Raw genomic sequence first — 23,202 nt, 5'->3', positions numbered from 1 at the left:
ATTGAAATATTAGTTCCATTTATTATTGGTTTCATGATTGCGAATCAAAAACCGACAAGCGAGAGTACTAACGTTGAGAAGTGCTTGAAACTGCCAACGATGGAATAGTATATGGCATCGCCTGTTTTCTTACAAAATGGATATTTCCCTCAATTTTCAATGAATTAACCTAAAAATTGCAGGAAATCTTCCTCCAATGTTAAGGAACAAATGTCTCACTGGAAGTTGTTTCAACTTTGAAGTTCACTCGATACTTTTTGTCGTTGAAGCTAAGAAAACGTGCTTACCGTCAGGTCTCCATTTGCAATTAATTATTATTGAAAAATTAGCATTTTTAACTTAATTATCCACATCGTAGGCATCGCTAGGGTATAATGCATGTGTATACCAAATTTCAGAAAGTTTCGATAATATTTGTTTGAGTTGAGACGATTTATGTTTCAAAAAATAATTAATTTGGCAACATTTTCTAATCACTTTTTCCTTTTTATTATAAAAAATATAAATCGGTTTGAAAAACTCTAAAGAAAAAAAAGTTCCATCTTGTCATTCTCTACAAGAAAATATTTTTATAAATTTCATTTTTTGAATTTCGAAATTTTGATATCACAAGACGTTTGGACAAAACTTTTTCGCGTTTTCGAGCGCTCGGACCCTTTTCGTTTCTGGCCACTCAATTCATTATTTTTTGTGCGAACAAAATTTGAATTTTCGATTTTTTTTCATCAAAATTCAAAAAGTTGTTCAGACAATCTTGTAGGGCCTTGAAAAAGTAACTTTTTTTTCTCTGGACTTTTTCCCATATCACGCTTTGTTTGGCTTCAAATGTTAATTTTCGTTTGATTTTTTGGATTTTGAAAATTCTATAACTTTGGTAACTTTTATTTGATCAAAAAAGTTTTGGGGACAAATTGTTCGTATTTTGATCTACTATAAATAGCTGTCGAAACAAATTTCAAATATTCAAAAAGTTGTCCTCAAAATTTTCAAAATTCCCTAACTTTTTTAAATTTCTTCAAAAAAGCTGGCTAACGAATTTTTCCTTTCTTTTCATATCCTTATAAAGTGTGCCAAAGGGGAATCGAATCGAATAATTCCTACAAATGTTACCGTGTGTTTCTGACTCAGGGGGTTCAAAACGTCGACATTTGATGAAATCCCCGAAAGCCATTTTCTACATAAAATCAATATCTTCTCATTAGGATGAGGATGTAAAAAGACGAATTTTGTACAAAATACTTGCATCTTAACTGAAAAAAATGAATTTCATTCATTAATGGGATTTTTTTATTGGGTTTCTATTAATTCATTTCGAAGTGAACGAAAAAATGACAAATAGGGGAAGCACAGGGGAATTGATATATGTAGTAGCGATTCACTGTCGATTATCAAATGATTAATTAGCGCTAAACTGAATAATTATTCTAAATCAAACAAAATGAAAAAAAATTACTATTTGAGTCGTGGAAATGACTAATGTTTCAAACGTCTTTGAAATCCTCGTTAAAGTATGTAATAACACGGCGCTTGCGTATTTTGAAGAAAACCGAACCTCTAGGGGAGCTTGACCCTTGGTCACTGACAAGATTGAAGGCAGTCAGGCCTTCAGCACCCAGCGTGATAGTATGCTTTTTACACAACAATTTACATTGCCATGTCTTGCCAAATATAAAAAGTGTGTATTTTCAACAACAAAAATTTTATCTAAATTTTTTTACAAACCTCTAACGAAAAAAGAATCAATTAGTTCTTGATTCCTTTGAAGAAAGATCTGAATATCTTTAGTTTATTTCTTTAATCCGTTCTCTACAAATCTTATGGATTCAAATTTAAGTTCAGAAAGAACACCTAAGAAGACTAATTAAAATTTTGAAAATTTCTTTTTAATTTTGATTTAAGGTCGCGTGCGCCAAGCAAGACTATGGAAAGATATGAAAGGCTGGGACGTCTTGGAGAAGGAAGCTATGGGGTCGTCTTCCAATGCAGAGACCGACAAACTGGAAGACTTGTGGCTGTTAAAAAATTTCAACAGACGGAAGACGACCCCCTTATCAGAAAGATTGCCCTCAGAGAAATACGTCTTCTCAAGGTTGGTATAAAATATAAATATATTTAAAACTCTCGAGAGGAATCATTAAAAAACAAAACAAGAAATTAGATAATAATATATAAGTTCGAAGATTATTGAGATCGAAACCCTTTAATTACGAAAAAAATTCAATTTACTCTATCAAATTGTATCATCTGAAATTTTAATTTACTTAATAATTTTTCGCTCTCAACTAAAATGTCCAGGCACTTAATATCATAAAAGGTTTTTAAACATTTTTTCTTATGAATATAAAAATAAAAAATTTCCCTTCAATTTTCGAAATATTTTCTTCTCACAGGATGGCCACTTTTATATCCAAAAAAAAAATCCCGGTGATTGAAATTTAAAAGTTCAAACTGTTAAAGCTGAAGATTAAGTAGACAAAATTAAACTTTTATGCATTTTTAAATTAAATCTTAAAAAACGTTTATTCAAAAACGTCTAATCTCAAAAGTTTAATTTCTAAGGACTTCAAAAATAAATTTCACTAAAAGAGGTGAATTTTCAACTCCAAGACGATTTTTAACAGAGTTGAGTTTCAAGTAAAAAGCTCAAGAGTTTAGAAAAGAGCTGACTTTTAATGAAATAATTAAATTTCGAACCAAATATTTTAATTTTTAAACAAATAGTCGAAATTTCAAGGCGAAAATATGAATTTTCAACCAAGAAAGATGAATTTTTAACCAAGAACTTTTCTACCAAAGATTTGGATTTTCAATCCAAAAAAATTATTTTCTAGAAAAAGGACGAACTTTCAACCAAACATTTCAAATTTCGACAAAAAAAATATGCTTTTTTAACAAAATTGTTAAATTTTCAACATACAAAAATGAATTTTTAAACAAATAGTTCATGGAAAAAATTATGAAGCAAACAGGTACAATTACAACCAAATATTTTACCTTTCAATTAAAAAGTCGAATTTTCATCACAGTAATTGAATTTTTAACAAAATACATCATGGAACTTTAGAATCCAAAAAGAATATTTTTTTAGAAGATAGCTGAATTATCAACCTGAAAGATGAATTTTCAAGAACAAATTTTAAACCAATCATTTTATACTAATAAATAATGAATTTTCAGCCAAATAGTTAAATTACAAAAAAAAATAATTTTCTACGTAACAGTTGCATTTACAAACAAATAGTTGAAATTGCAATCAAAAGACAAATTTTCAACGAAACAATTGAATCTTTAACCAATTAGTTTAATTTCCATACCAAAATGACGAGTTTTTTAGAAGACCGTGTTGAATTTTTAACAGAAAAGTTCACTTTCAACCATGTAAGATCAATTTTCAACCAAAAATTTTCTAATGTAAAAAATGAACTTTCTATCCAAATAAAATTATTTTAGCAAAATAGTTGAATTCTTAACAAAATAATTAGATTTTTAACAAAATAGTTAAATTTTTACCCAAATAGTGGAATTTTCAATTTAAAAAGGTGATTTTTTTTTATAAAACAGTTGAATTATCAACCTAAAATGTGAATTTTCACAAAAAGTGTAATTTTCAATGAGATAGTTGAATTAAAATAAATAATAATTTTTAACAACACCATTGCATATTCAAAAGCAAATTGATGAACTTTTAACCAAAAGACTAATTTTAAAAAAAAATTATTTTCACCTCATAAAGATGAATTTAAAAATAAGATATAATTTTGACTTATAAAGATGAATTTTCACCCAAATCGTTGAAATAAATAAAAAATAATAATTTTCAACCAAAAATATAATTTTTTATTAAGAAAGATAAATTGTCAACAAAGTATTTGAATGTTCAAAAAAATATAAATTAATTTTGAACCATTTTTATTCAGAAAGAAATAGTTGAACTCTCAATTAAAGAGAAAATTTTTCAACACAATATTTGAATTTTTTACCAAATAGTTGAAATAAATAAAAAATAATAATTTTCACTCAAATAGTTGCATTTACAAACCTTAGTGAAACTTGCAATCAAGAGAGAAATCTGCAAACAAAGCATATTAATTATCAATTAAATGATTGAATTTTCAAATAAAAAATACGAATTTTTTAGAAGACAATTGAATGATCAACATGAAAAAATCAATTTTCAACCAAAAATATAATTTTTGTATCAAGAAAGATAAATTGTCAACAAAATATTTGAATGTTCAAAAAAATATTAATTAATTTTCAACCATTTCCATTCAGAAAGAAATAGTTGAACTTTCAATAAAAAGAGAAGATTTTTAAACACAATAGTTGAATTTTTAACCAAATAGTGGAGTTTTCAAGCCAAAGGGACGATTTTTGAGAAGGCAGTTGAATTATCAACAGAAAAGGTGAGTTTTCGACAAAAAAGATCATTTTCAAACAATAAAGATGAATTCCAACCAAAAAGTAAAATTTCCAACTAGAACAAATTTCAACCAAACAGTTTCAGTTACAAATAAATAGTTAAAGTTTCAATCAAGAGACGAATTTTCAACGAAAAATATCATTTTAAACCGAATAGTTGAATTTTAAAAAAATTCAACCAAATAATTACAATTGCAAATAAATAGCTGGACTTTCAATCAAAAGACAAATTTTCAACGAAAAAGTTAAATTTTTAACCAAATATTTGAATTTCCAAGTCAAACTCATAAGTAGTTTAGAAGACAGTTGAATTTTTAACAAACAAAAAAAAATGACCTCGAAACCAAAAATAGTTGCAGCTCACGTTTAAGCGGAAAAAACCTGAAAAGGGGTAAGTTTCTGAAAAACAGGGAATAAAAAGGAATTCTTTAAAAAATATTTTCAAACTCAAAAAATATTTTGACAGATATCTTTTACCAATAAGAACGTTTTATTATTTGCTGCTATTGAAATTAAAACTGTCCTTTATTTTATCAACTTTATGGTTTTTTATTGAAAATTGAATAAAATTCCACATAGAAATCCCAATCCATTTCAAAGTTTTCCCTTTTATATTGAAAAACGTTCAAAAAATATCCAAAGCAGTTTTGAAAATATCGGTATCGCTTATAAATACCACATTTTCAAAAATGGTAAATTAACTGTCAAATAAAACTAAAAAATTTGAAGGATTAAGGTCAATCAAATTCAAGGTCATCCAATAATAATAAAAAATTTAATTTTAAATTTATATTTCCGGGTGAATTAAAAAGATAAGGATGACTATTGCTAGGGGTGAATGAACCTGTGGACCTAAACCTTAGCGTTCACCGCATAATCGAGTAACAACTTCCCTTTAGATTATAAAAACACCAAGATTATAGTATGAACTACAATAAATTTTATCAGAATTGCAATCAGTTTTCTACAGTGCCCTTTGGAAAAAGTTTCTTTCCTGCATGCAGGAAATTTTACGAATTAACCAACACATTCAAGAGCATACGAGAAACAGCCACTAGCCACTGGTCAATAAAGCCGCACGGTCAATATCTTCGCGTGTTCTGCACCTGCTCCTCATAATTCCTCCCATCATCAAGTGCGCACAGGAGAAAAAAATTATTTTATTATTTAAAGAAAATAAATAAAGAGAAAGAATTAGATTGGGGAAAGGAAATAGGGGGAAATAGGTCTGCATATATTGCGTTTTTAAGAAGTTAGTTGAATTTTCAACTAAAAGCGTATTATTATCTACCAAACAGCCAAAATTTCAATAAAAAAAGATTAAACTTCAACCAGAACAAGTTGCATTTTCAAACAAATTGTTATTTTTTCAAGCCAAAAAGACAAATTTTTTACCTGTACCCAAAATTGATTTGCAATAAAATGGTCGAATTTGCAATTCAAATATTAATATTCAATGGAAAAGAGTTGAATTTTGAATGAAATACAATCGAACTTGGATTTGAGCCCGGTTTTGAGACTGACAGTCGGCTTAAATCCAGGATCTTCAAACGCAAACAGTCAGTGACGTATGAACCATTTCCGGTGGATTTTTCTTAAAGGTAAAAAATATTTCGATATTTTTTTTTCTAGTACGGAGATAAGGGTAAACTAAATATTTTACGTAAATAAGAAAGAAAGTTTGCTGTTACACGTTAAAATGAATGTTTTTCCTGATTACGTACTTAAAACGTTTGCGGAACGTTGAGTATCACGTTTAAAATGAGAGCTTGATCTTGAATAATCGGTCCAAATACACATACGAAGAAGTTATTTAACAGAAAATCACTTTATTTTATAAAACAGTTTTCACAATTCTCACGTTAATACTTAATAGTTCGAGGTTACAAAACGCTCTCAGTTAAAAAAATTAATGATCGAAAAGATTTTACCCAAGTATTTTAATTTTTAACCCAAGAAGATGAATTATATTATCAACGACAAGAGTAATAGTTTATATTTAAATTTAAAAAGATTGTTATTTAAAATCAAAAACATTTTAAGTAATTTATTCAAAAAAGGCGAATTCTAAAAAAATAGTTGAATCTTGAACTAAAGTAGATTAATTTTCCAGCAGTTGCTTCTTTAACCAAAAAGGATAAATTTTCAACCAAAAAGATAATTTTTACTACAAAGACGAATTTTCAAGAAATTACCTGAATTTCATACAATAAAAGTTAAATTTTCTACCAAAAGAGATTAATTTTCAACGAAAGCGTTCTATTTGCATGCTAAAAAGTCAACTGCTTTAGAAAAAATTTACTTTTATGTCCGAAAAGATTAGTTTTTAATAAAGAATTTATTATTAACCGACCAGTTGCATTTACAGCTAAATAGTTCAAGTTTTGAGCAAAATATACGAATTTTCAACAAAACAGTCGAAGTTTCAATATAAAGAAATTAATTTTTAACCAATTGGACCAATTTTCAAACAAAAAATGTTTAACTTCAACCAAAAACAGTTAAATTTTCAATCAGATAGTTGGATTTTGAAGCCAAAAATAAAAATATTTAATGATAAAAAAACATAAATTCTCAACAAAACAGTTGATTTTTTAAGCAAATAAGTAGATTTTCCAGAAAAATAATAGAATTTTTAATTCTGAAGATGATTTTTTCAACAAAACAATTGAATATTCAAGCCTTAGAGCGCTTATATATGTTTTTAAAGCATTGTAACCCGTCGTAATCATCAAGGTTGCAAATTAAAATCTCAAACGGTGAAATTGCAACTTTGCGTGCGCTTGTTTCAATGTCAATTGTCAATTGAATAAACGACAAATAATTTGTTTACAAGATTTTTATTAATTATTTTACCAAATTTCAAAATAAAATCACACAAACCAAAGTACTATAATTATTATTAAGAAATTGTTTAGTTAGTTTAGAACAATTCCATGGTAAATCATCTGAAGCCCTTTAGATATTGTCAGTAATATTGATATAAATTCTAGTATTCCTTCTTTAAGCTGTTAAAAGAAAAAACCTAAAATAATATTTTTTTAAATAAAGAAAGGAGGTATTTCAAATGGAAAATTTTTGTCCTTTTTCTTAAACTTTCATAACTATGGTGATTTTAATGATATTAAGGTATATTTTTTCATTGTTCGCAATACTGTATATTATAAGTGACTTTTTTGTAAGAAATAGTTAAATTTTCAACCCATATACATACATTTTTTACAACAAATTTATTTTACGCGAAATAGTTAGATTTTGAAATAAAATCTATCAATATTCAACCAAAAAATATAAAACTATAATATGAAGTTCAAAAAATTAATTTTTAACAAAAAAATTAATTTTTACAACAAAAATTAATTGTTAACCAAAAAAAAATTGATTTGGAACCAATAAGAATAATTTTCCACAGAGACGACGAATTTTCAACCAAATAGTGGAATTTTCAACAACAAACTTACAAAATGTATTTTCAACCAAATAATACAAATTTCAAACAAAATATTTAAATCTTTAACCAATAAAATACATTTTTAACATATTAGTATAACTATCAACTAAGCAGTTGAATTTTCAACCAAACAAATTTTCAATTTCAAAATAAGAATTCTTAATGCAAATTTTAACAGTTGAATTTTCCATAAGAAACAATCAATTTTTAATTTCAAATTTAATAATTAAATTTCCAGAATAAATATAATAATTTTGAATAAAAACAAAACGAGTTTTCAATAAAATGCTTAAATCTTCAACCAATAAAATAAATCGTTAATAAAGTATTTCAACTTTTAACCAAAAGTAGTTGAATTTTCAACAAAAAAAGTTATTCAAGAAAATAGTTCCACCTTGAACCAATGGTTGGATTTGCCCATTGGAAAATAGTTCAGTTCGCATTTAGTCAAAAAACGAGAAAATGGGAGAAATTAAAGGTTTCTAAGGAAGAACAGGGTTTTCTATTATAGAAAAAGTGAAAAACTCATTTTATTATTTAACGAAAACAGAAAAAATGGAACGAATTACTCTGGGGGCTTTAAAACCACACAAAGTTAGAAGAAATATTAATATTTTGAAGACAACAATTTCTTGAAAATAATAACTTAAATAATTGTTTTATAATAATTGCTTTCTCTCAAATTTTGAAAAAGTAAATTAATTTCAAATTGCCATAAGAAAGAAAAGGGTGGCAGTTTTAATCGAGGACAAAAATGCCTTGTTTTTCCCCGGTTCGCCAACATTTTTTTCGCTCATTAAAGTTAAAAAATTCGGAACCCTCAAAACCTAAAAAATTTGCAGTGAAATAAATTAAAACTGTACTACGAATTGAAGCACGTAAAGGGGAACTCTTTTATTTTAAACTTTTTTAAATTAAGCTTAACAAATTTGTAATTCTGAAATTCGTTATTCAAGCGCTCAATAATTTCTACGTATATAAAAAAGTTTTTAACACTTTCTAAACAAAGAATTAAAAATGAAATGCAATTAAACTGAAATTTTTTTAGTTTAAACTTTTTATAAATATTAAACAGTTCAAAGATTTAAAAATGTAAAAAAAAATTATTTTGCGGTTTAATTGCACAAATTTCTAAATTTAAAAATTGCCAAGGTCAATTTAAAAAGATTGTAATTCAAAAGAATTTCACTTTGAGTGCTTTAATTTTTACATTCATTTTTATCGCTTCAAATAAAAAATATCAATTTTAAGAGGTGGAATTTAAGAATGATACTTTTGAATTCTTAAATTTTTTCAGTTTTGAAACGAGTATATTCTTCCCTACAAAATGATTTGGCTTTAAAAATTCGATCTTTTCAATTTCGAATGATTTGAAATTGAATTTTTTTCAACATCTTGAATCTTACTTTTGGGTGGTTTTAAAATTCCAGTCTAATTATATCCCTTTTTCTGTTTTCTTTAAACAATAAAATAAGTTTTTTCTAATGAAACATTTTTTCTATTAAAACAGTCAATCTGTTCTTTCTAAAAACCTTTAAATTACATCTTTCAATTCTTAAATCTTTTCAGTTTTATAAAAAAGATATTTTTCCTTTCAAAATTATTTAATTTTAAACATTGGATATTTTCAATTTAAAATGATTCCAAATTTATTTTTTCCAAAACTTGAAAACAAAAGTTATACAAATGATTATTTCCAAGAAATAGTGTACATCAAAATAGGAATTTTTAGTGGTTTTAAAACCCCCGAATAATTAATTTCCTTTCGTCTGTTTTCTTCAAATAATAAAATGAGTCGCTGATCAATCTCTTTAGTAAGCACCCCAGGCGTAGAGCTCCACAAAGTCATAAATGAAAATAATCCTCTTGCGGAGTAAAATTTGGTTAAATTAGTCCTCCTTTAAACGAGTGCAAACCTTTGACATTTTCTTTAACGCCAAGGATTTTTGCTCATGCATATAAACTATAGTCAAGAGTAAAATCGCTTCTCGAGATCACGAAAGAGTATGGCTTTGCATACCTACATCCTGGAGAATTCGCATTTCTGCAGCTTGACTTATATATGCATAATTTCAGTCAAGATCGCGTGCAAAGATTAAGTCAAAGTAGACCTATCACAGAGCAAAAAATGGGAAGAAACCTTCTCGTTTTTATGTTCAGCGATTCTTTTATTAATTTATTATTCAGTCTCTAAGATAATTATTCATGTCTAGGTATTTTCAATTCATTCTTTCTGTCAGTTAGGGCTTCATTGCTCGTCGATTTCAATTAGAATTTTAATGAATTAGAACATTGTGCGCGCTAGGCGCGCACTTATTGCCCTTTCTTTAGAAAAAAACTCGGTTTATTTTCTAACATTTTTTTGGGGATTTTACAGAAAATAATATATGATTTGAGAGCCTTTTCAGGGTGTTGTTTTGACCGGGAATTTTATTTACTTGGAAAAGATCGAGAAATGGCCGGGAATTTATTTAAAGAAAAGTGATATCTACTTGATCTACATTCGCAGGGCATATGAATGTTTTTAATTAATTAATGAATTTATTTATTTATTTACGGTTTAGATTTTTCAGATTATCTCAGTTTACTCTAATTGAATTATTATAATTAATTATTGTTCAAGAATACTTATTTTTATTGAAATTGGATAGTAGTTGTTCTCATAAATCCAAAGAGTTTTTATTGCAATAGGAAATTAAGAATACACTTTCAAAGTTTTAATATTAATAAAATTATTTGTTCACGTGCACCCTAGAAATTTTAACTATTTTACGGTGAGCTTATTTCTCATTTATCTTTTGACTTGGAATAGGAAATTTGGAAAATAATTATCGTTTTTATGTTACGATAGGTAGTTTCCGTAAAGAAATATAATTTCACTTGTAACAGGGAATTTTTTTTTTTTATAGAACGGCAATTTTTAAAAAGAATTTTAATTCAGATTTAGAAGAAAGAAATTTAAAATAATCTCTGTTCGAAGTCAGAATTTTTCATGATTCGAAAGATCCTTCTTGAAAATTTTATATAAAGAACTTCAAGTAGTGTTTAGAGTATAGAAGTAGTATTTCAAACAAGTAACATTTCTGAATTATAATTGAAAAATTTGTTATATCGTTCGTTGCAAAATTCATTCTTTCTTAGTTCAAAATTCAACTACTTGGTTGAAGTTAAAATTATTTTTTTAATGAATTTTTTTATTGAAAAATCATAATTTTAATTGAGAATTCATCCCTGGTTGAAAACGTTTCTTAAAAATCAGTTTTTTGTTAACTAAAAATGCAACTATTCCAGTGGAAAATTCAACTATTTCGCTAAAAATCCTTTTTTTTAGTTAAGAATTACATTTTTAACCGAAAATTTAACTATTCTATTTTTGGTTGAAAATTAATCTATTTGGTACAAAAATTCAACTAATCCAGTTGAAGATTCATCACTTTAGTTTAAAATTCATCCGTTTAGTTGAAAATTAATTTCTTTAACTGAAAATTTACCTGTTCCGTTTTTGTTTGAAAATTTATCTTTTCTAATTCCAAATTCAACCATATAGATGAAAATTTGTCTTTTTTAATTGAAAATTTAAGTATTTCGTTGAAAATCCACGTATTTAGTTTAAAATTATTTCTTTGATTGACGATTTATTATTTTCAACACCATGAAAATAGAAATAAACATATCGGTCAAGTTAAATCTTTAAATAACAAAAAATACTTAACGACATTTTCAAACAAGATAGAAAATAAATTTAAAAAATTTTTTAATTGCATTTTTTTTTTAATCAAATTTTGTCGCTCTACTGGGAATCGAACCACAGAACTTTGGATTATCACTCTAAAAGCTTAATGAGAAAGTACCCGTCTTGAAAAGTTCTTCAATTGGGTCAAAAAATTAGATTAGAAAATTTAGGTCATTACAAACCTCCCTCTATGAGGAAGCAATTATTAATTATTGTTTCAAAAATATTTTTGACCTAACAGTTAAAAATTTGGATTTGGGAAAATTTGGAATAATAGATTTTTGAATTGTTTATAATTTGAATTTTAAGGTATACAATTTTCCAAAGTAATAATTTTAATTGTTTCAGAATCTTAAGCACCCTAACCTAGTCAACCTCTTGGAAGTCTTCAGGCGAAAAAGAAAACTGCATTTGGTTTTCGAATATTGCGAACACACTCTTCTTCATGAAATGGAAAAATATCCAAAGGGTTGCCCCGAATTAACAACGAAACAGTTTATTTGGCAAATTTTGCAAGGAATCGCTTATTGCCACAGACTTGGGTGTGTTCACAGGGACATCAAACCAGAAAATATTCTCATCACAGCCGATGGTGTTGTAAAACTCTGTGATTTTGGATTTGCGAGGATGCTAAGTCCTGGAGAAAATTACACGGAATATGTCGCGACGAGATGGTATAGAGCTCCAGAATTATTGGTAGGTTAATTTTCATTGAAATTTCGGACTCTATCAATGCAGGGTTTAGGCACTGAACTTTTAGGCGCGGGAGGTTTAGGCGCGGAAGTTTAGGCAGTGCAAAGATTAGGCGCTGAACTTTTAGGCGCGTCAGGTTTAGGCGTTGGAAGTTTAGGCCCTGCAATTTCAGGCGGTACTTTAGGTGATGCGGCGTTTAAGCGCTGTGAAATTTAGGCGCTAAACTTTTAGGCGCGGGACTTCTAATCCACAGATTGGCGAAATTGTAAATTCCTGCATATATTTTGAGTTTAAAATTTCATTAGTTGCTATGATCGAAGTATTTAGTCGATTAAAAGACCTAGAAAAGGTTACAATAGATTGATAAATTTTTTATACAATTTATAGTAAATTATTAAAAATAGTAATTTACACTGTAGAAATACTCTACTATCATTTAACTATTTATCTTTAAAAACATTCGATAAAATCCATTACTTAGTTGCTTATAATTTTTTGAAGAAACAATCTCGTGATACGTTTTGTAATCCCTTTCGTTTTTCTTCTCACTCACATTTATTTGTTTATTATCGTAACGTTCTCAGAACAAATTTTATTGCACATTGAAATAATTCTTAGTTTTCCATACATTCGGAATCTCATACGCAAATAATAATTAAACTGAATAACTATTTTAATTTTGACTAAAAACAATTGAGTTTAACCAAAGAAGACAAATTTTCAGAAAAAAGTTGAATCCTCAGCAAAATACATTAATTTTCAACCATATTGTTAAATTATCAAAAAAAAAATCAATTTTCAATAAAAATTTCAAATTTTTAACCAAAATGAATCTTCACAAAAAATGTGTTGTTTTTCAACAAAGCAGTTCTACTTTCTACAAGTTAGTTGAATTTTCAATCAGAAAAGATGAATCCTTAACAAAAGGTCTAATTGATGGTAATTCACCAAAAATAAATTTAATTTAAATCAAAACAGTCGAATGCAGCACCAAAATATGAGTTTGCGACAAAAAGAACAATTTTAAACCATCGAGATGAATTCTTAACGAAAAAGATTAATTTTTAACTAAAAATATTAAGTTTATACCAAAAAACATGAATTTCCAACAGAATACATGTATTTTCAAATGAAAAGAAGTAATTTTTTACTAAGAAAGATCAATTTTCAACTGGAAATGTAATACTTGAATTTTAATTTCAAAAAACGTTACTTTTCAGACAAAAAAGAAGATAATTTTTAAAGAAATAGTTCAAATTTCAACCAAGTTGACCAAGTTTTACCAAAAAAAGGAATTTTTAACAGCAGTTGCATTTTCAACCACATAGTAGAATTTTTACCACATACAAACAAATACAAAACTTTCGTAAAATTTATCATAAAGAAATGTACTCAACATTATATTTAAATTCGCAACGTTACTTTCACTGCCCCTCCCCCCCTGAAACCTGTTAACAATCATAATTTTTATCGTGACCCCCCCCCCCTCTCAAATTAGTAACGTAGTTTAAGCACCGACCCCTAAGTGGTCAAAATGAATAAAAATCGAAGATCTAAAGGTTTGGCTGGTGCGAGTTCGATTTTGATTCCATCATTATTATTAAAAAGTGAATAAGCAAACCATTTTTAAATTTTAGGTTGGTGACACCCAGTATGGAACACCGGTCGACGTATGGGCGATCGGATGCGTGTTTGCCGAATTGGTCAGAGGAGAGGCTCTTTGGCCGGGAAAATCAGACGTCGATCAATTGTACCTGATAAGGAGAACACTAGGTGATCTTCTACCGAGACACATGGTTATTTTTCAACAAAACGAATTTTTTGCCGGTGTCACCCTACCCACTCCACAATCACTAACTCCATTGGAAATTGCTCTTCCAGATAGAGCGAGTAATCCAGTGCAGGCAAGTGTTCAGACCAAATCCAAAAGTATCAGGGTTGCCGCAAAACTTCATTTTCAAAATTACCTAACTTTTCCCTAACGAATTTTTTTTATTTTCCCTAACTATCAAGGGGTTTACAGTGAACTTATACTAATTCCAAAGCTCGCTTGTTCCGACGCTCACTTATTATAAGCCTCACACGATTGGAAATTTCAAATGGCGAATCACTTTCATCTCCCACCACTGTCCATGTTCGGTCTCTCCCACGGCAGTGGCGGACCAATTAAAAAGAGTCCCGAAGAGTGCAGCTGCGCAAATCCAAGGACGCACACACGCTTACTCGCGATAGAGATAGGGGCCCCTGAAAACTTGGAATATATAAATGTTTACGTTCCTCGGTCCTTGGAATAAATGAAAGTTTGCGCTACTATGGATTATAGAAATTTCTTCATAGAAAATTATTATACAGAAGACAATTCTACGATAATCATAATTGGAATCAATATTACAAACCAAATTGAAGGAATTAATGTAAAAAGTAGAGAAATTACAAAGGAGCTATTTATTTTCAACAACTCATAATCTCAAATGAAAATGCACTAAAATAGAGACTGCACAAATAAACTTGACACAGCAGAAATTTGTGAATTAACTTGATATCTTTAAAATCTCTTAAATTTTATTTGAAATTTATATGAAAATATTTTGGAATCTCTTGAAATCCTTTGAAACTTTTGGAAATATTGATTAATACAATAAAATCCTTGAAATTGGTTGGAAATCCCTTAAAATAAAATTTGAAATAATTTATTCTATAAAGTATAAATCATTTGAAGTTTGTTGAATATAAATTGAAATAAATTTATTCTTCAAGGTTTTTTTAAATAAAAAAACGTTAAAATCTCTGGAGATTTTTGAAATACCTTAACATTAGATTTAATTAATTTTTTTTTTATTTTCTTATGTTCCCCATAAATCCTTTTAAACCTTTGGACATCCTACAAAATTCTTTGAATTGCCCTCAAATTTTTGACAAGTTTTGAAATCGTTTAGAATTCCTTACACGCTCTTGAAATCCTTGCAAAACGTACAATTCCATTCAAAAAATAATAAATCATTTGAAAATTCTTAAAAACTGTTTAAATTAAACTTATTCATTAAAGTTCTTTAAAATCCGTTTAAATCCCTAGAAATCTTCGTAATTCCTTAAAATATTTGGAGAATTAATCAAATCCTTGGAGATTTAATAAAATCTTTTAATCTAGTAAAGTTCCTTGAAATACCTTTAAATCCTCTGAAATATTTGGAAGACGTAATACTCCTCTAAAATTTCTTGAAATGTTTCGAAACACCTTAAAATCCGTGGAAATAATTTTAAATCTCTTGAAAACCGATTAAATCTTTCAACATTAATTTAAAAATTCTGGAAAACTCTTAAAATCCATAGAATCCGTTTCAGTCCCTTAAAGTTCAATAAAAAACCTTTTTAATTCCTTAAAATCTTCTGATATGTTTGGAATTTTGGTTTATTCTTTGACATTTTTATGAAATCTGACGAGATGGCTTAAACTCCGTGGAAATTCTCGAGAAATAAAATTAAACTTATTCATTGAGTTCTGTAAAAACCCGTTTATATCCCTAGAATACTTTGGAATCTTTAATCTTGTGAAATTTCTTTGAATACCTTAAAGCCCCTTGAAATCCTTGAAATCCTTGAAATCCCTTCAAATCATTGGAGAACCTAAAAAATTCTTTGAAATCCTCTGACATAATTGGGAAAAATAAAAATCCTGTAAAACCCCTTGAAATGTTTAGATTTTTTTTTAATCTGAGGAAATATTTCGAATCTCTTAAAACCCTGTGAAATGGTTTAAAATCAATTTAAATATTTGGTAAACTCATAAAATCCTTTTAAAAGCCTTAAAATCCGCGGAAGTCCCTCGAAATTAGCTGATACCCATTGAAATCACTGAAAACTTTCTAATATGTGTGGAAATCTCTCAAATTCCGTAACATTTTTATGAAATTTGACGAAATTGTTTAAAATTCATGGAAATTATCTGAAATTCAAATTTAATTTACCGTTTAAATTCTTTTGATTCTTTGAAATCCCTTACACTTTTGAAATTCCTTTAAATATCGCTAGAAATCTTTTCAAATTTAATTGTATCTATTTTACTTATTTTACTTGAGATATCTTGAAATCTTTAGAAATGCTAAAAAATTCATTGAAGTTCGATGAAATTTTTTTAATCTCTTGAAATGTTTCGAAATTATTTTAAATTTGTGAAATTATTTTTAAATCACCTGAAAACTGATTAAATCTTTTTAAATTTGTTAAAATATTTGGAAACCCCTTAAAATCCGTGGAATTTTTTCGAAATCCTTCATTAGGGCTCTTAAGACTACTCGAGTTTTCACCAGATCCATAATACATTTCAATTATGCATTTTCTGATGCAATATTTTAACCACATAATCTAAAAGCAATTAAAGCAGTCGAAACAAAAATTTTTGCACGAAAAATGTTCTTGTAATTTTTTTCAATTGAAAACTGAGTGTTTTATGCCTGTAAATTTCAACACGCTAGCTATTGTGTATGCCGGGTTGTAGTTAACATGTATACTTTTAAGTTTTAAGTTTAGAGGTATTTAAGGGAAATGGGAAGAAATCAACGAAATTGATAAAAAATTATAGTTAATGGAAAAAAATGAAGTTGTGGAAATTTTTGAAAATTTGTTCTCGGATATCATTTTTTTTTTAGATCTTAAAAATGTCTTGAAACTTTCAAAATAATCCTAAAATCTTTACAATTGTTAAAAATCTCTGTTAATTATTTAAATGAATTGAAAATATCTTGGAAACTTTTAAAATATTTTAAATTCTTTAAAACCTGAAAATATTTTAAACCCTGAAATCCTGGAAAATTTATTGAAATACTTTATGAACTTTTAAAATCCCTTAAAATCACTGAACTCTTCAGAAATCTCCACAAATTCCTTGACAATTTTTCAATCTCTTGAAAATACCTTGGAATTTTGTTAAGTACCTTAAAATCTATAAAGCCATTTATATTCTCTTCAAACTATGGTAGTCTATTAAAAATTCTTTCGAATCTTTTTAAATATCCTCAAATATTTTAAACTTTTTTAAATCTCTTTAAATATCTCGTGAAATTTCTTCGAATTTTTCAAAATATTCTGAAATATTTGAAATTTCGTAGAATCTTTTAAAATCACATAAAATACTTCAAAAGAATCCCAGAAAATTTAGAAATAAGTGAGATTTTTAATTTTAAACAGTCGCCATAGTGTTATTTTTGACAGTTGCTTTAAAGCGTTTTTACAGAATTTCCCTGACTCGCCATTTTTTTCTTTTTTAAATCCTAAACTTTTCCCTGATTTCCATATATTCCCTAAGCTGCGGCCACCGTGAAGTATTAATCCAAACGATTAAAAGATTACAAATAACAAACTTACCTATGCACATATTTCTTATAATTACAAGGTGGCCGTTTAAATCCAAAAAAATCCCAGTCATTTCCCGGTTTTTCCCGGCTCTCAAACAATAATGTACTTGTATAAAATTAAAGGTGATCAACTTTTCAATTGAACAATTTTAAATTAAATGTAGTTCAACTACAAAATTCTGAATTTTAAATTTGTATGAATTGTAGATTTCGAAGATTCAGATTCAATTCCAACCACATAAATCAACGTTATCATTTTCAATAATCTAAATTAAAGAATCGATCAATGAATTTAAAAAATCACAAAAATATATTATTATAAGCAATTTTAAGCTAGAAACATTAACAATTCAATCAAACTGAACACTTCTTAAATTAAAAGTTAAATTATTTTTATTTTGAATAATTTAAAAACCTTAAAAAAGCTTCAAAATTTAATTTAAAAATCTTTTAAAATGTACACGTTGATTTACATTTTTTCACAATTTTAATTATTTCTAAACATTTTTAGAACTTCTAAATATCTATTCAAGTAAGTCGAATTTTTCCTAAATTTTTTTGGAAAATACTGCAAAACTTAACAAATGTCCTTAAAACCTTCCAGATTCTTATTTCTCAATTTTGGAAATCTTTTCAAATACTCCCTTAGAATAATTTTTCAAAATAAAAACGTTTTTATTAATTTGAAGTCAATTCTAAAAAAGCTTCTAAATTTGGTTGAAATTTGTAAAAAGCCACATTTTGTTTTAAATTAGGCCGTGGCTATTTGCACCGAAATTTCGCAACGAATAGCCGAATTTTGCCCGTACATCCATTTTGTTTATATTATTTAAAATAATTTTAAGTTTTTAACTAATTTTGAATATTTTCAAAATTAGTTCAATTGTGTTCAATTGTTCTTTATATTCAAAAATTCAGCAGTTTCACTTTAAAAATAAGCGTTTCTTTAAATAGAACAATTAAAATGGCACAGTTCAAAGTTTAAAAGCAATTCAGTTTCGAATTATTTACCGTTGAATATTTGTTTGGAAATCACTCATCATGAATGAACGGCCAAGTATTGCTAAATATTGAATAATTTTTTTTTCTTAATTAAACAATTTTACATAGCATGGGTTAAAAATGAATTACTTTATAAAGAAGTAATATTTTTAATTTAATAAAAGCCTTCATTTATGAATCTATTATTATGAAGTTATTTTTTAATTTAGAATCGTTTTGTCAAATCAATTATTATTGTTCAATTTTCAATACTTAAAGTACAGTTCAATTAAAAAAATGATTTGCTTATTTATTTTTAATCAAATAAAAATATTTTTATCACAAAAGTTTAATTTCAAACGTTTTTAATTTTTAATTATTGCAGTCTCCAAGAATGCATTTTAAAATTATTTAAATTAAAAATATACGCTTAAAAATGAAAATAAAAACTGTAAAATTTTTAAAGCAAAAGATTTTCGAATTACGCATTATAAACTGAATAATAACATAATTAAAAAAGATGACAATTCAACTAATTTAAAAAAAAAAACGTTTGAAATCGAACATTGACAGGTTTTTCATCCAAAAATTCTTAAAATTCCCGGTGAAAAAATAAATTCAGTGTCATTTCCCGGTTTTTCCCAGTCCCAAAAAATTCCCGGTTCAGCGGCCACCCTGAATTTTAAAGCGCTATTCTAAAATGAAGAAAAAATACGTATAATCTTCGAGATTCTGATTTGTAAGAATATAATCACAAGATTTTTATTACTTGATATAGCAGATTGATTTCCTTAAAAAGTGCCTAAACAAAGATCCAGATGAGAGATGGACTTGCGATCAACTTCTGCAACATATGTATTTTGAAAATTTCCATTTCAAAATGCCAGATGTTGAAAAGGAAGAGTTTGAAAAGCTTAAAAAGTATCGCGATCGATCTAGGGTGAGTAGTTAAAATGTTTATAATTTTATTCTACAAAATATCTGAAAGTAACGTAAGAAAGTAACGTAGCCTTTAGGTAAAACCCGATGTTCCCTTTATACTGATGACTGTGTGGTGAATTATAAACTTCGGTAATAAATCAACAATTAAAATAAAGAAAGTAATTTTCAGACTAAGTATTCAAATGTACCTAATTAAATGTTATGCGACAGTTAATCCATGTATTGTTGAAATTTTAAAATAAGAAAGGTAGATTTTAAACAAATAATGAAATAGTTAAGTTTCTATTGAATACAAAAATCATCTTAAGTTACAAACAAAAAAATTTGCCAAAAAGTTCAATTTTCCTAATTTATTGCACTTTGAAGACAAAATGACGAACTTTCTATACAAAACAGTTGAATTATCAAAGAAAAAATATGAAATTTTGATTAAAAAGTTAATTTTATACCGAAAAAGACGAATTTCCAATAACATAAAATACCAAAAGTTACATTTTCAACCAAACTAGATTAATTTTCAACAACAAAAATGAATGTTTAACAAAATAATTTAATTTTAACAAAAAGTTTAATTTTTACTTTAAAAAGATCCATTTTCGACCAAAAATAAAATAGTTAATTTTTAAAATACCAAAGTAATTTTTCAATTTAAAAAAAGGAATTTTTAACATAACAGTTCAATTTCCAAACAAAGAGATGAATTTTTAACTAAAACTTTGGATTGCCAACCAAAAAATGCATTTATAAGAAAGTGTTATTAGTTCAAAATCCAGTTAAATTTTTAACTGAACAGATGAATTTTTAAACAAAAAAAATTAATTTTCTCCCGCAAAAAAAAGAATTTTCAACCAAATTCAAGAATTCTTGACGAAAAAAAAAAACAATTTTTATGCTAAAAAGATAAATTCTTTAACCAAGATATTAATTTACTACCGAAAAAAAGAATCTTCAACAAAATTCAGGAATTTAAAACCAAAAAGTGGAATTCTTAACTAGAAAAGATGAATTTAAACAAAAAATTAATTAACTACCACAAAAGAAGAATTTTCAGCTAAGAAATAAGAATTTTTAAACAAAAATATTCATTTACTGCAGAAAAGACGAATTTTTGACCAAATTCAAGAATTTGAACCAAAAAGTGGAATTTTCAACTAAAAAAGATGATTTTTTAAACAAAAGGATTAATTTACTACAACAAAAAACGAATTATCAACAAAGTTTAAGAATTCTAAACCAAATTAACCTACAATTTTTTTTATACATAAATTATTTTTATATATAAATTGCAAAATTGCGAATTTTTAACTGTTATAAATGATGTGGAGTTCAATGATTCAAATTGAATTCTAAAAATATAAATGTACATTATGATTTGCAATGCTCTAAATTAAAGAAACAATCAATAAACTTTAAATTTTTCAAAAATTATATTATTTTAAGAAATTTTAAGCTAAAAACTTTAGAAATTAAACAATTTAATTTTTTAAACTTAGCATTTATTAAATTAGAAGTTGAATTATTTTCAACTTAAATAGTTGGAACATCTTTGAAAAGTTAAAAAAAAAATACCAAATCTAGAATTTGCTGTAAATTTTAAAAAATTTAAAATTGTTTTTGTAATTTTTCCCGAACTTTTAAATAATTTTTGAAATGAATCGAATTTTTTCTACAATTCTTAGAAAATCCTGCAAGTTAAAAAAATTTCCTTAACATCTTCCAGATTCTTTTTTGACAATTTTAGAAATCTATTCAAATCTTTTTAAATCTTTTATCAAAATAATTTTTTTTTAATACAAAATCATTTTCAATTTTCCTAGGAATCTAAAGGAAACTTTTTAATTTTTTAAAGGTATTCACAATTCTTTAAAAGCTTTTAAATTTGTTTAATTTTTGGAAATCTGCAAAACTCTACATTTTGCTAATTAGGCTGTGGCTATTTGCACCGAAATTTGAGGATTAACAGTCGAATTTTGTCGGTGCACACATTTCGTTTAAATGATTTCAAATAATTTTAAATGTTTTAAATTAATTTTGAATCTTATCAAAACTTCTAAATATTTCTTGAAATTACTGAAATTTTTTCTAAAAATAATTTGTTTTTAATTGTTATTTATACATACAAATTCAACTATTTTCTTACAAATTAAATTTTTTTTAAAAGAACAATTGAAATTGTAACATTCAACGTTTAAAAGCTCTTCGAATTTTTAACGTCAAGTCTTTCTATGCCAAACAATTCAATTTCAAATTGTTTACTTTTATTTGTTCATTTGGTTTAAATTTTTTGCTTAATAATAAATAAGTATTCTTTGTCTTTATTAAAAATTTAGAAATTGAATGCGTTAAAAATTGAATATTTAAAACTGAAATAATATTTTTAATTTAATGAAAGCCATTACTTAATATTATGTTCTTATGAAGTTATTTTTAATTGAAAATATTTTATAAGGTTTCAATCACACTTTTACTTTCTTTAATGACTAAGATTTTTGAATTAAATGCAAATCTATATTAAAAATATTTGTTTTATTTATATTTACAGTTGATAAAATAAAAATATTTTAGACCACAAATTCTCAACTTCGAATGATTTTACCTTTTAATTGTTGAAGTCTTCAAGACTGCATTTCAAAATTCTTTAAATTAAAAATGTACGCTTAAAAATAAAACTCTAGAATGGAAAATTTTTAAAGTAAAATATTTTCGAACTTAAACAGATTATTCTTCTAAAGATGTGTAGAATTTTGTATAAAAAAATCCCGGTCAATCCATGTAACCTTTGCAATCTTTTGCAATCCCATGCAATCTTGCAATCTAGTGTAGACTCAAAATCCAAGTAATTAACTCCTTGTAATTGAATTAATTCATAATGTCTCTAAAGTAATTATTATTTTAAAAATGTTCATCTAGTTTCTGAATAAAACTTTAAATATTTGTTAATTTTCAATTACAATTTCAGAATACAAACTACAATCAAATGGTCCTGCCTCAACTTCCAAAAGCTGGGTACAATCACAATCACAATCAAAATGATATCCGTCCACGAAGTTCGTCTTTGCACCAACAAACAACCTTCGATCATTTGCCGACTATCAGAGGCTAAAAAAACCTCAACTGTATTTATAAAATGTGTATACATATTTACCTCATTGTTTACTCGAACTTGTTATCCTTACTTTTGAATTGTTCGAATGGAATTGCGTTTGTCGTTATATGTTCAACACGTTTTGTGAGAAAGTGCACTATTATTCCGTCTTAGAGATTCTTTCTTTATTTACAACAATTTATTTATTTACTTTACGAGTCATGTTAAATACATTTTTATACAAAAATTCCTTGACTCATATTTTATTTGAATCCCCTTCGGAAATAAGTACATTTACATTTGATTCTCTTCATAAATAGTTTAGATTAATATAAATGGGCAAGTCAATTACAGGACCACAAAATGGTTTTGGGAGTCTACTGGGATTCTAATATACTTTATGTTTTTGGCGTCGCTGAACACGAATCCATTCCCACAATTGAACCAGGACGTCAGGATTTGCAGTAAAATTCAAAAAATGGTTAAAAACCCGGAATTTCTGAATAAATTTCCTCCAAGAACTTACAAAACCCAAATTAACAAA

General features: G+C 26.6%; 1 protein-coding gene across 4 annotated transcripts in view; it reads left to right on the top strand.

Annotated features, from left to right (window-relative positions):
* Nucleotides 1-22,898, top strand: part of LOC117180775 (cyclin-dependent kinase-like 4) — a 43,463-nt gene extending 20,565 nt beyond the window's left edge. For 2 of the 4 annotated variants that reach the window (XM_033373274.1, XM_033373278.1), the window contains exons 2-6: nt 1,900-2,089; nt 11,955-12,302; nt 13,937-14,203; nt 19,410-19,571; nt 22,533-22,898. In XM_033373274.1, the coding sequence (XP_033229165.1) occupies nt 1,900-2,089; nt 11,955-12,302; nt 13,937-14,203; nt 19,410-19,571; nt 22,533-22,676 (1,111 nt within the window). In that variant the 3' untranslated portion in view covers nt 22,677-22,898. Of the gene's footprint in view, nt 1-1,611; nt 1,676-1,899; nt 2,090-11,954; nt 12,303-13,936; nt 14,204-19,409; nt 19,572-22,532 lie in introns of those variants that run through there. The other 2 variants (XM_033373277.1, XM_033373276.1) reach the window with 2 other exon arrangements.
* Nucleotides 22,899-23,202: the final 304 nt, after the last annotated feature.

The sequence above is a fragment of the Belonocnema kinseyi genome, chromosome 9 (assembly GCF_010883055.1).
Source record: "Belonocnema kinseyi isolate 2016_QV_RU_SX_M_011 chromosome 9, B_treatae_v1, whole genome shotgun sequence".
Lineage (NCBI taxonomy): Eukaryota > Metazoa > Arthropoda > Insecta > Hymenoptera > Cynipidae > Belonocnema > Belonocnema kinseyi.
Note: the sequence above shows the minus strand (reverse complement) of the source record. Positions and strands in the feature narration are given on the sequence as shown.